Source organism: Balaenoptera acutorostrata, chromosome 6 (genome assembly GCF_949987535.1).
Source record: "Balaenoptera acutorostrata chromosome 6, mBalAcu1.1, whole genome shotgun sequence".
NCBI classification, from domain to species: Eukaryota; Metazoa; Chordata; class Mammalia; order Artiodactyla; family Balaenopteridae; genus Balaenoptera; species Balaenoptera acutorostrata.
This window is the reverse complement of record NC_080069.1, coordinates 69,291,532-69,305,640: the sequence shown is the minus strand read 5'-3', so window position 1 is coordinate 69,305,640 and position 14,109 is coordinate 69,291,532. Positions and strand designations below refer to the sequence as shown.

The 14,109-nt window shown below is 39.1% G+C and overlaps 1 protein-coding gene across 4 annotated transcripts in view; it reads right to left on the bottom strand.

Moving 5' to 3' along the window:
• Positions 1-6,925: 6,925 nt before the first annotated feature.
• PLGRKT (plasminogen receptor with a C-terminal lysine) overlaps positions 6,926-14,109 on the bottom strand; it is a 48,625-nt gene continuing 41,441 nt past the window's right edge. For 2 of the 4 annotated variants that reach the window (XM_007182199.3, XM_028166536.2), the window contains exons 4-6: positions 11,586-11,716; positions 10,904-11,013; positions 6,938-7,518 (exon numbers count right to left, since the gene is read on the bottom strand). In XM_007182199.3, coding sequence (XP_007182261.1) covers positions 7,397-7,518; positions 10,904-11,013; positions 11,586-11,716 — 363 coding nt within the window. In that variant the 3' untranslated portion in view covers positions 6,938-7,396. Of the gene's footprint in view, positions 7,519-10,903; positions 11,014-11,585; positions 11,717-12,074; positions 12,219-14,109 lie in introns of those variants that run through there. The other 2 variants (XM_007182201.2, XM_028166535.2) reach the window with 2 other exon arrangements.

Here is a 14,109-nt window from a genome sequence, read left to right as displayed (position 1 = left end):
ATTCTTTTGTTTCTGTTTTTCCTTTTTTCTTTTGCCCTACCCAGGTACGTGGGAATTTTCTTGCCTTTTGGGAAGTCTGAGGTCTTCTGCCAGTGTACAGTAGGTGTTCTGTAGGAGTTGTTCCACATGTAGATGCATTTTTGATGTATTTATGGGGAGGAAGGTGATCCACGTCTTACTCCTCTGCCATCTTAAAGGTCCCCCCACCTGCACTCTTGTCTTATGGTTTTCCCTGGCCTCTAGATCCCACTTTGCCTGGGATCATATGTGCTGGAGAAATAACACACCAGGAACTGCCCTCCACCAATTAACTCAAGAGTGGGTTATAAATACCCCAGCTCTTTCACTTCTTGGATGGGATAACTCTGGCCTGAGGGGAGGGTGTGTTCTAAACCATTTCTCAGAGTTCCCCAGCAGGATTAAGCTCCAGTTGCCCACAGAGGTAATTTCCTGGGTCAGACTTCATTTACTGGCTTCCTTTTCTTCCCCAATTCCCCACAAGTGTTTCTATGAGCATCTCCCAAATAAATGCCTTGATCAAGTCATTATTGCAAAATTCGCTTCAAGGAGAACCTACACTGAGACAGCTAAAAGAGATAAAAGTGAGCATCTCTGAGGAAAAGAAAATGGGAAGGAGAACAGAATGCCTTTTAACTATGACCCATGAGCCTGTTTGAATTTTTCCTTTTCCTAAAATTCTCCTGTTCTAGTAGGAAATTGATGTCTCTGCTTGAATTGCTGAAAAGAACTTAACGAAAGTCAGAAGCTGAACAGAACCTCCTTTGCCTGCCTAGTTAGACTTTCAGGCTGTTTCAGAGGTAGCGGGCTTGTCCTAAGTCTGCAGTTCAGACAAGGAAACTGGCTGGAAGGTCAGTCCAACACCCTGTGTTTTCCATGGCTATTGAATTCAGAGAAGTAACTATCCATAGGCACAAACTGTATTCAAACCCCAGGTATCTTTTTATTATTGCTAGTTTGAAATAGGTAGCATTAGTTGGACTCTTTTCAAAAATTTTAGTTCTTTGAAGATGAAAAGAAAAGCATTCCAGAGGCCAGTTTTTCTCTCTGTTATTTTAGGAAGATGTAAAATTGTCAAGTATCTCAGAATCCATATTGGGTTCCTAGCGCTCACTCTGTCTCTGTCTCACTCTCTTTTACAAAATCACCTTGGTGGATAGAGTTGGTGCTACCTTCTACTCAAGTCAGATCTTCATCAGCAGTACTTTAATGGTGTAGGGATGGTGGGAAGAGAAGGAAAAATAGTTACCTATATTCCTCAAAGCCCAACCACATTATCCTGACATCCTGACAGCTTTTCACAGACTTCCCTTATCACATTTCAGTGTCTACTAATATCTCTAGTCTGTTGACTTTCTCATACATTCAACAGCTGAGTTCTTACAGTTTTTTGAAACCTTCAAGCTATGATAGATCTCTGATTGCCAGTCTTCCATGGGACTTAACTTCGTTTGGACACATTCTTAACTCTGTTCTCCTAATACCAAATGAAATGCCAAAACCAACTTGGGTTCAGGGTCTGTCTGTCCCTTATGTCCAGGCAGGGCAGAAAACACCCACAAAGTGCCACTGATCATAGATGAAGTCCTCCAAAAAAAACCAGGTAAACTGAGGTTAGCATTGCATCATTCAACCCCGTGACACTTGTGGATTAAGAAATTGTATACCAAAAATGTCATCCAAACCTCAGACTCAGCAATACTACTGAGTTGTTATCAGTGGGGTACAGATTTCCATTTGCTTTTATCTGTGGTCATGATGAATTTGTGCTGCCCCAGGCACAGTTCTTACTGTCATCCAAGTAGCCAGAGGAACAAGTTAGCACAGCAAAATAAACTGGCCTGTGAGGGGATCGCATGGGTGACTTTGGTCCTTGGGGGGGGCTCAGCTCCCCCAAACAAGCTAGTAACTGAACCCTGGCAGCCATTCTTGAGCTGTTTACTGTGAAAGGCATTTGATGTAAAATTCCAGCTCTATTCCTTCATGAGACTACACTTCCTTGGTCCTCTTCTTATTTTCTAGGCCTTTCTCACTTCCCCTTCTCTGCCCCTGGCCATTCTGGGCTTCCTGGTGCACCTGTAGCCCAAGTACTGCTCCAACCTTCATAAACTCCAAGACTGACACAAAGTTACTGTAGAAAAATCAGCAGAGATGCTAAATAGTTAGCCCTGAATGTTAGAAACAGCTTTCTGCAAATTGACAGTCGGTAATATGCAGGGTATTCCTGAAATCTCCTGTAGGCATCCACAAGGCCAAACCTAAGGAAACATGTCCAACCCTCATGCAAAACAGACACACTCGAAGGCCAAGAGAAACCACACTGCCTGAGTTACAGGCTTTATTTAAAAATATTTTCTCAAAAAATTTAATATTAAAAAAATATATTTTCTCAGTAAGAGTTTGTTCCTTTCCCAGAATACTGGAGCAGAATAGGTTCTGGCAAGGGTCTCTAGAATATCCCATTTGAACATGTGAATATTAAAATTGTTGAAGTCTATAAAAATGTTTTCAATTTCATATTGCTCATATTCCCATTACATTGTTGTAGATTATTTTTTTTTTTTTAATTTATTTATTTATTTATTTTTAGCTGTGTTGGGTCTTCGTTTCTGTGCGAGGGATTTCTCTAGTTGCAGCGAGCGGGGGCCACTCTTCATCGCGGTGAGCGGGCCTCTCACTATCGTGGCCTCTCCTGTTGCGGAGCACAGGCTCCAGACGCGCAGGCTCAGTAGTTGTGGCTCACGGGCCCAGTTGCTTCGCGGCATGTGGGATCTTCCCAGACCAGGGCTCGAACCCGTGTCCCCTGCATTGGCAGGCAGATTCTCAACCACTGCGCCACCAGGGAAGCCCGTAGATTATTTTTGCAATCTGAGTCTGATTCCTCCCCATCCTCTTCTAACTCATGCCCTTTTTTTTTTTTTTTATAAATTTATTTATTTTTGGCTGTGTTGGGTCTTCGTTTCTATGCGAGGGCTTTCTCTAGTTGCGGCGAGCGGGGGCCACTCTTCATCGCGGTGCGCGGACCTCTCACTATTGTGGCCTCTCTTGTTGCGGAGCACAGGCTCCAGACACGCAGGCTCAGTCGTTGTGGCTCACGGGCCCAGTTGCTCCGCGGCATGTGGGATCTTCCCAGACCAGGGCTCGAACCCGTGTCCCCTGCATTGGCAGGCGAATTCTCAACCGCTGCACCACCAGTGAAGCCCTAACTCATGCCCTTTTAACTTCACTTTAGGACACCTTCTAAGGCTCTGAGACTGAGCATATGTGGTAGTTTTTTTTTTTGTTTTTTTTTTTTAATTTTATTTATTTATTTATTTATTTATGGCTGTGTTGGGTCTTCGTTTCTGTGCGAGGGCTTTCTCTAGTTGTGGCAAGTGGGGGCCACTCTTCATCGCGGTGCGTGGGCCTCTCACTATCGCGGCCTCTCTTGTTGCGGAGCACAGGCTCCAGACGCGCAGGCTCAGCAATTGTGGCTCACGGGCCTAGGTGCTCCGCGGCATGTGGGATCTTCCCAGACCGGGGCTCGAACCCGTGTGCCCTGCATTAGCAGGCAGATTCTCAACCACTGCGCCACCAGGGAAGCCCAATGTGGTAGTTTTTAAAAATTATTTTTGATTTTGACTTTGTCATTGTCCTCTTAGAGTCAGGCAGCATGTTGCATTGGAAAAAATCCTGCCGGTGATACCAAACACCAAAGTTCTAGTACAAAGTACCATTACCAGATGTGAAACTTTAGGTAAATCACTAAGGGCCTCCATTTTCTCAACAGTAAAAATGGGGGCTTAGACTAGACCATTTCTAAAGGTCTTCCCTCCCTCTTTAACATCTTGACAATAATTTCAGTATTTGTCATTAAAACTGTTTTGAGTAGATTTGGGACACTGCGATAATCTTTACAAAGTGCAGTTAAGTACTACACCATTGAGGACCATTCAACATTACCCCCAAACACAAACTGAATTGGGTGGAACACCATATAAACTTTATTTATTTGTAATTTTAGTCCCCAGTTGTCTCATTTAAATATGAATTTAAAACATTCAAAACACTTAGGTCCTGTGATGTCATAAATTACATTTTTACTATTACAATATTATTTACTATTGTAAAGTGATTTCCAAGAAGGGTCATTCTGCTGTAGAGAATTTCTGGACCCGTATTTATTTCCTTTAAACTATGACTTAACCTCCGCATACACTAAGAGAGTCTCTGTGTTGTTTTAGTTGAACCAACAATGTTTGGGGAGAAATGGACAGCCACATGGACTGAAGATGAGATTTTTCCCCCCAACTTTGTTCCTAATCACTGACAAAGACATTGGATGAGGCTACCATTATTTTAATCTCTAAATCTTTGCTCATAATCATACAATAGTTTCTCATTCTTCTCCTTATACACTTTCTCAGAATAATTTCCTCATTCTTCTTGTAATATCACAAAAATTTGTGGTTATAAGCTAGTTGAACAAAGACCCTATCAGGTTCAGTATTTGGAAATGTCAGATGTCTAGTTGTTAATCAGGGCTTATTATTAATGCAAGTATTAATTAACATAAATGACTAAGAAATAGCTCAAGAATCAGGGCATAAATGTTTGTCTTTTCAATTAAACGATACTGTAAATAATAAATTAGGGGGAAAGCTTTGGATAATCAGTAATACCAAAGACAATTGGGATATATTTTAATATAGTCGAGTTGCAAAGCCATTAGTTAATAGCTCTGCTTTGATTTTTGCCTCACCACACAATTGGGAGCAAACAAAAGTGTGAGTATGTGCGTGTGTTTAGCAGAGGCTCTATTCAGTAACAATTATTAATTAACTCAGGGTCAATGCCAAGAAGCCAAGACAAATGAATGGCCTGGTGGTTCAGAGGGGGCTCAGGGCCTGGATATGTTTCACAGCAACACAAATCCCATGTAAGTTATTTAGCCAGTCAACCCTTGCAGGGGACTCAAACCCACTCTTGGTGAGCCCTGGCTAGACTATGTCAGGAATATTTGGACAGCATGATTGAATTTAAGGGGAAAGAAAGACTTACAATTCCAGATTCTGACATGGTCTACAAACCAATGCTAGATATTAGATATCCAGTAGACTACCAGTGTGCCTCCCAATCACTTCTTTCCCATGTTCTCCAGGGGCCCCAGATAATCCATGTGGATTAAATGAAAGGAAATCACCTTCTCCCTCTAAAACCTCAAACTGGTTTCCTAGTCCTGTTATTATTCATTTTCCTGAATCCATCCCCAAAGCCACGCCATAGCCAAATTTGGGCCCTGGTGAATGCTCAGGTGGACCATTGCAGCAATTGATTGGGCGCTGGGATCTTCCCCCTGCAATTGACTAATCCCGATCCCAATTCAGATTCTTTCATGCCCATTACCCTGAAGATAGAGTGCAAACTATAGAGTGTTACACCCAATGTCCTTCAGGAGTTGAGCTGTGCCTCCAGGCTCACTTCTTAAAAAGCACCCCATGTAAGGAACCTCTTGCTCCAGGCAAACTGAGCAACCAGCAGCCGATCCCTGGACTTGGCACACATGGACGTGCCTTTAATCAGTCTTCTTCTGCCCAAGATGCCATTCCTCTTCACTTCCTTATCTTCCTGGAGAAATTCAGTGGATCCTTCAAGATCTGGCCCAAGTTCTCTACAGCTATAATTGTTTCAAAACCATATCTTGCTATGCTTGAGGGTAGTGGCCATTATATTCATAATTGTTTCCCCCCTTCAGATTTCATCTTCCACTATTCTCTCTGGCCTTCTTTCTATTCTCTGGCCATGCCAAGTCTCAGAGCATTTCCTCTGGCTCTCCCCTTTGCCTAGAGATCCCTTCCCTATCCCCATATGTGCTCTTCACAGGACTGCCTCATTCAAGTCTTAGCTCAAATGTCACCTCTGCAGAGAGGCAGTCCTTACTGTCCCAGATCTAAAGTAGCCTCCCCCAGTATTCTTCTAATCATTCTTTTATTATTCTGTTTGCATTTGTCTCCATCAGAAATGAACTTGTTTATCTTCATGTTTATTTGTTCTCTCCCCAGCTCTCCCACTCCTCACTAGAACATAGTTCTCTGCCTAGGATATAGCAACCTTGTCTATGCATTCACTCATGTAGCCCCAGTGCCTACAACAGTGGCTGACACATAGCAGGTATTAATAAATATCTTTGGAATTAGTGTATGTAGGGTTTGCAACTGTAGGAATGGATATAAATAGGATTATTTTATGAGTATAGGTTTCCTGGTGAGTGGAAATAAAAAGGTGGACATCCTAATTAACCTTCCCCTCCTTCCCACCTCTCTAGAAACTGTGCCGAGTCATTATTTGAATGTTTTTACCTTTTGTCTTTCACAATTGTCTTTTCATGTCAAGAATGCATTAAGGCATAACTTTTTCAAGACCTTTTAGAGTATAGACACTGGAGCCAAACCATTTAGGGTTATGTCCCAGTTCTGTCTGTGTATGACCTTAGGCAAGCAATTCAATCTCTTTATGCCACAGTTTCCACATCTATAAAAATGATGGGGGCTTCCCTGGTGGAGCAGTGGTTAAGAATCCGCCAATGCAGGGGTCACGGGTCCAGGAAGATCCCACATGCCGCAGAGCAACTAAGCCCGTACACGACAACTACTGAGCCTGTGCTCTAGAGCCCGCAAGCCAAAACTACTGAGCCCGCCTGCCACAACTACTGAAGCCTGCGCACCTAGAGACCGTGCTCCGCAACAAGAGAAGCCACTGCAATGAGAAGCCCATGCACCGCAACGAAGAGTAGCCCCTGCTCGCCGCAACTAGAGAAAGTCCGTGCACAGCAATGAAGACCCAATGCAGCTAAAAATAAATAAATAAATAAAATAAATTTATTAAAAAAAAATGATGCCTGCCTCATGGGATTGTTGGGATAATTACAAGAATATGTGCAAAACAATCAGACAATGGCCATAGCAAGTGCAATATACATGTTAATCATTAACATTAGTTGTTTTCTATCATGTGGAGACAGGACACAATTGAAAAATCCAAATAAAAGCAGTATCTGTGGGAGATTAATGTGATGGCGCAAGTGTGTGCAACAGAGAAATGAGAACAACAGAACTTTTGCTTCCAGAAATTCAAAATAATATAGTTTATTAATTTTACATCTAGATGTTTGTGATACACACACATACAGAGGAAATCTGAAAGTTATCTAGAGTACCTCCATGATTTTGTGTTGAATGTTATACATTTTATTTTAAAATAATTTAATAAAGTTCATCTTAAATTTTATTATTTTAAAATAAAAACCATGATATCAAAATCTCAAGCATTTAAAAAATTGTAAAGGCCATGATTCAAGTCAACAATTCTGTATTTTGAGATTTGGTGGGTAAACATGATTTCATTTGTCTATGAAGAATTTACTCTGTTCCCTTCTTGCTTTTTCAAGGTTTTCAAAAGTGATCATTCCTTTTGGCAGCTGCAACTTACTCTTTTCTGTTTCCAGTATGTTCTCGGCTTCACCTTAAATAAAGTACAGAAATGTGCAAGGTGACAAAGGGGTCATCAGCATTTTGTGAGAAGACCTACTTGTTGTGTTCCAGTGACATGCTGTAACACTGTGTGGAGGCATGCCCCCAGATCTCACAGTTAAATATTTCACCCACTGTCCCCGGTGAAGTGACCTCCCAAAGGAAACACAATAATGAATCCTGAAGATTCATAATGAGATAAATCAGATGCCAGAGACTTTATTTGACAGAAGACAGCATTTTAAAATGTAGAAGAGAAAGAATAGCAAGTAATATTTTTTTTCCTTGAAGGAAAGTCAGGATGATAACTATTGGTTGTGTTAGGAGGGGTTTAGGGTGGTGAAACCCCATATAGTTCTTCTTGTTGCCCCTTATTATATCATAAGTGACGTGAGAAGAAAATAAAGTTTACTAAAAAACTCTAATTTTTCAGGAAAGCTTATCTTTGACTTGAAACTACTTATAAATACCCCAAATAATATTAAATGTTCTTTAGTCCATATATACATACATCCACACACATATACACATTTTTATAAACAATTCCTCTTAAATAATAGCTAGTAATTTCTTGGGCACAGTGACATTTGCCAACTTTTATTGTTGAAGACTAGCGAAATTTTGAAAAACTATAATATGTATTGTTGACATTCCATAAACTTTCCTTGGGAATAAAGGCAGTTGTTTTCTTGAAATATTCCTCTTTTAACGCACAATTAATTTATACTCCAAACCCAACAGGGCAGGCTACAATTTGCAAATTATCACAGCATTCCAACAATCTGCAAACATTTTTTTTTCTCAGTCTTAAATACTAAGTAAAAATCATTATAAAATTGTATGTAATCGGGCAGGCTATTGATGACAGACTAGATGTTTCCATGGGAGAGTGCCTTCCATATGGCAGATTCTTAGTATGTGTTTACAGAATGGCTGATAATAAAGTCAGTTAAACAGGAAGTATATAGCTTGGGGTCATCTCTAGTTAACAGGGCTATATATTATAAACTAAACTTTTTAATATGGTAAGTTTCCTGGTGGATTCTAAAGTTGTTTTTTTTTTTTTAAACAGGAAATTTCCACAACATGCCTTGGAAGTTAAATTTTTATATTCTATAGACTCTGATGGACCTGTAATAAAATTACTTCCCAATTATACAATCAAAATATTCCTAGAAAATAAATTTGCTCTCCATTAGTAATACGTTCAAGTGAATGCTGTATAATAGAGTTGAGATTTCTTAATACTACATACTAACTTTTATGAGGGACTGAGAACTCTAATGTTCTTATAAACAGTGAGACATAGTTGAGCTCAGACTAATGAATTCTTAAGCAGATGAGTAACATGAACCTGAGAAGGTTATTGAAATGAGTTTTAACATAAGTAAATCAGTTTTGTAAGTTAGTTTCCAGCTTAAAATGGAATTATACTCCAAAAGTTAACTTGTAGATCAGTGTTTTAGAACTCAGAATACATTTTCCCACAGTAATGTATGCTATAAATAAATTCCTAGGCCATCAACAAAACAGTTTAGCCCACAATATAGCTGAACTATGATATCAATAATGTCTGACCCCAAAGGACATTTTAACATAGTTTCTATGTGGAAAATGTACTTCTATTTTCAAATGGGAATTTTTAAGAACATATCATCCCTCCATTTCCCTAAGTTTGTGAATGAAATGTTCTACTGCCTACTCCCAATACCTGCACCTTCTCCTTTCCCATACTAAACCAGTCCCCACAGAGCCTCAGGGATAGTGATGGGCCTACAGCCCAGGAGAGAACAGGATGGCAAAAATGAAGGCTTGGGAAAGCACTGTTTCCAGCATGCTCTGGGTTGAAGGCTAGAGGAGTAGGGAACTAGGGATCTTCATGAGAGGTGTGTAGTGGTGGGAATTTGGAAGACATGGATATCCTAGACTAATGGGAAACTCTGTCTTCTTGGGACAGGAATGGCATCTGTGGCAGCAGGGCTATTTTCTAGGGCAATAAAAGCCAGAGTTCAGTGAGAGCAGCACAGTACTGGTGAAAATTTAACAACCAGCTTTCCAGAACAAAGACAAATGTACATAAGTTTATTATGTACATAAGTTTATTATAAATTTTACTTATATGAAATATATGTAGCATACAATTTATAAATAATAATAACATGTACAGTACCCTTTATCATAAATTCCATATAGCAAATTGATCCTCAAAGAATGTTTTTATTGATTTTGCTGAACTCTTTTATCCATAGCTCGCCTAAGCAGTTGATGAGAAAGTATAATTTCAACATGAGTGATGGTTGGTGTTTTCATTTACGTTAATGAGTAGGACAAAAGTGAAACAGTGACATATGTTGGAACTTTAGTTGTTTGAGAATATTGTGGACTTTGTTGAATCAGATAACAGTTTTCAAATATTAGGACATTTCTTGAATTTTTTTATGCTATTCACAACATAACGGATATGGACACAACACACTTTTAAGACTAATACACATTATTAACATTTTCTTCATCATTTTCTTAAGTCTAGACCACGGGTTGGCAGACTTTCTTAAAGGGCCAGATAGTAAATATTTTAGGCTTGTGGGGACTTACATATCTGTTGCAGTGACTCGGCACTGTCATGGAAATGGAAAAGCAGAAATGAATGGGTATGTCTGTGTTCCAGTAAAACTATATTCAAAAATAGGTGGCCAGCCTGCAGATCATAGTTTGTCAACCCCTGATCTAGACAATCAACAAAATAGTAAGTCAAGCCTTGATTTGGTATTTGTAGATTTCCATGGTGTAAATACTCCCACCATGACCACCTTCAAGCTGACATACCAATGGGATGTCACTGAAGTCAGAGTTGTATCTGTATTTTATTATATCTATATATTGTATCTGCATTTTCACCATACAGATACAGTAGATATACATAACTTAAAAGAATAGATATACATAACTTAAGAGTACAGATATTTGTAAAATAATTAGAAACTAAGTTCTGATTATTTATTATTGTTTTAAATATAATTTAATATTATGTATTTTCTGTAATTTATTTAATTGTAAGTTTATATAATTTAATTAAAAAAATTTTATTGGAGTATAGCTGATTTACAATGTTGTGTTAGTTTATGAAATTTAATTTTTAATAATGACTGTATTTAACAAGCAGCTTACAAAATTCCTGAACATTTGACAGTTGGTTCTTGTGAGCTGGTATGAGGTGACTCCAGCATACCACTATGTGAGAGGGGGTAGAAATATCGGTTATTGGTAGCTCAGGGAGAGTCTTGTCAGAATTTTCATAAGTCAAGGGGGTGTGAGGAGTGGATCCTGGAACCAGAAAATGTATCAGAAATTGAGACTCTGGTTTATCAAAGACTTACCTTTCATTCTTTGTATAAGGGTCCCGTAGCCCATGTCATACTGGTAGGTAAGGACAAAGCCTAATGGAACGATAGGGAAGAGGAAGGCAGGCTTCTTCTTTTTAATTGCTCTGATTCAAGAACAAAAAAGAATGAATATCAAGGAATAACCTGTAAATAAATCTCTCTGTACTTGATGAAAGGAAAAAAGTTATCCGCTTTTGGGAAGAATATCCTCCATTTCAGAAGTTACTTAATTCTTCTATGGAAATAGGATTTGCTTACCCATAATCCCTCAGCAGATTCTGCGGTTCTTGGGTAGGGTCTATGATTTGTTCATCTTTATTTGATGTTGAGGCTCAGATTACTCATTTTAAAAATATTTAAGTATTGATATCTATCCCCTAGGGACTGTGGAGATGAATTTGTAGAGACTTCCTTCTGTCTTGGTGCAAAGTCAGTCCTCTCTCTTACTTATAAAATGGAGAAAAGTACAGAAGAAATCTAAGAAACTAAAGGAAGAATTAACTATTACTATCCTGGTTCTACAGAGTTACCGCCAAGGACTAAGCTATCAGGGTTACTTTGTTTGCCTATACGTGTACTATTTGGATCAAAGTCCTATCTTGGCCAACTTAATAATATGATCATGGCAGAGACAAAAAGAAGTAGAAGAAAATTTTAAAGTAAGTAGCAAATATACCCAGCTGTTAAAGAGACGGCTGCAATGCCAAAAAAAGTTCCAAAATATTTGAGGAATTCCCGAGACCAAGCAATCTGCATAGCCATTTGTCTTTCTCTCATTTCATTCTGCATCATTAGCTGCCTTTCCAGCTGAGGACAAAACAAAAGACAAAGTGTGGTTATTCATCTTTTGAATCCGAGCACAGAGTTAATAATTTGCTTTTCTAGTGGATTTTCTTTCTTCAATAGCTTTAACTCATGTTTTTTCTTTTTTTAATCTCAAGAGACTTTGACTAAAGTCCCTCTGGACTGCTATCCCCAACTGTAACCTTGGCAGTGAAATCTGGAATATATATGGAATAAGTATGATATTCTTCTTCAGCTCTTGTATGCATGCAGTCTAGAACATTTATCCAAGCCCAAAATATATGTTCAGCTTACTATATGAAATGTGAGAAAAATATCTATGTGCCTTTAAATACAGAAACACTTTATTGGCCTTAATTACCATTTGCACTGAAATCATTTTGTCTTCCAAAACCATCCAGCTCCACACTGAAATTCATTTGAAGTATTGGGTCCATATTGCATCATAATATGATGGTAGAGGGGTATTATTTTCAGACATCAATAGAGATTTTTCTTTGCCACATTTTTCTTGTTGCCTCAAGTCCTTCACCACTTTAGTCAGTGCCTTTCACTGCCTTAGAACAGAAAGCAGATACAGCCCAGAACACAGGAGACCGAATTTCTGAATGGATTTTTAGAAAATACATAGGAGAAGCAACAGTCTGAAAGCCCAAGCCCATTATTTTGAAAGAGTTAGATTCTTGAGAGAGAAAAGAGCTCTTTTTAAATTCTCAAATCTTGGCACTGTGTATCATTAGCAAAGCCTAGAGGATAGCAAGCATATAAACCATAGTGTGAGAGGAATGAGTAATAATGTGACTCAATTTTCCTTCCGTGCCTTCTTTCTCCTGTGGGAAGGGACTGGAAGAGGAGAATGAGATTTTATGAAAAAAGATGGGGCTTGGCTCTGTGACCCCTCCTGGGGGTTGAAGCCCCAGGGGATGTGATGGATTTCGAGTTTGAGAATCCTCAGACAGAGAGCACTTGTAGTTCTGCCTCCTGTCAAGAATTCTGGGAAGGGGCATCTAAAGTAAAGCAGAAATGGTTGCAGAGCAGATCTAGGCTTATAGAAGGCCTGAGAGAGGCCACCCCAGTCTCCCTCAGCTGCCAAGGGTTGTGGATAAAGTCTGCAAGGTTCCCAGGTCAACCTGGAGAGGGTCACAGAAGGTAGCTGATAATTGAAAGCATGTGGCTTACCAGAGAGTCACCAAAGCCTAGGGCCCAAGAACCCAATAATAGACACTTGGGTAAAAACTAAGGATATTCAAAAACTCTGAATACCCTAACTTTACTTATCTATAAATCTGAAACTATTCTAAAACTTAAGTTTATTTTTTAAAATGGTTATAAACAAATCTTATATTCTAGGTCTCTACTCTCTACCAGTAAGAATAGAAGCAATCATCTCCATATATCATAGAGAAATTGTGAAAATCAGCAAGACTGTATATCTTCAATAAACTAAGTCTAGAGTTGAAAAAAAAATCCATGCAGACCCTCTCTTTCATGGGCAAAAAATCCTGATGAAGGACATCATTGAGCTATAATGATAATTATCAATTAAAACTTTATTAATTACCACATACTTTGTAAAATTGTGTTTAAAGTCACAGGTCTAGGTCCAAATACATCTTAAAATTCAAATTAATTAATAAATTTTATCACCAAACTTTTTCAATAGCCATAAAGGGATAATTACATTAATGTAGTTATTAATTTACCAGTAATAGGCATTTTTTAACTAAATGTACATTTTCACCCTTCTTCCCCAAATATTGACACTAATAACAAGAGCAAAAGAGAACATGTACAGTAAGTTTCTGTAACAGTCTTTAACCCAAATCATAAATATAAAATTCTTTATCCTATTTTAAAAGAATTTTACACCTTTTTATAATAATTATTTTCCTATCTCTGTTACTTTTGATACTGCTTTATAGGACAATTTGAAACTAAAATGTTTCTCATTATGACTTCAGAGTAAGATGATTTTACAGGCTTAGCTGGTACTAGTTTAACAATTACAGAGCCACAATTAATTTTAAAGAGAATATAATAAAAGGGAGCTAGCTTATTAAAAATTATTGTTCAGGGACTTTCCTGGTGGCGCAGTGGTTAAGAATCCGCCTGCCAATGCAGGGGACATGGGTTCGATCCCAGGTCCGGGAAGATCCCACATGCCGCAGAGCAACTAAGCCCGTGTGCCACAACTACTGAGCCTGCGCTCTAGAGCCCGTGAGCCACAACTACTGAGCCCGCATGCCACAACTACTGAAGCCCACACACCTAGAGCCCGTGCTCTGCAACAAGAGAAGCCACCGCAATGCGAAGCCCGCGCACTGCAACCAAGAGTAGCCCCCACTCGCTGCAACTAGAGAAAGCCCGCGCGCAGCAGCAAAGACCCAACGCAGCCA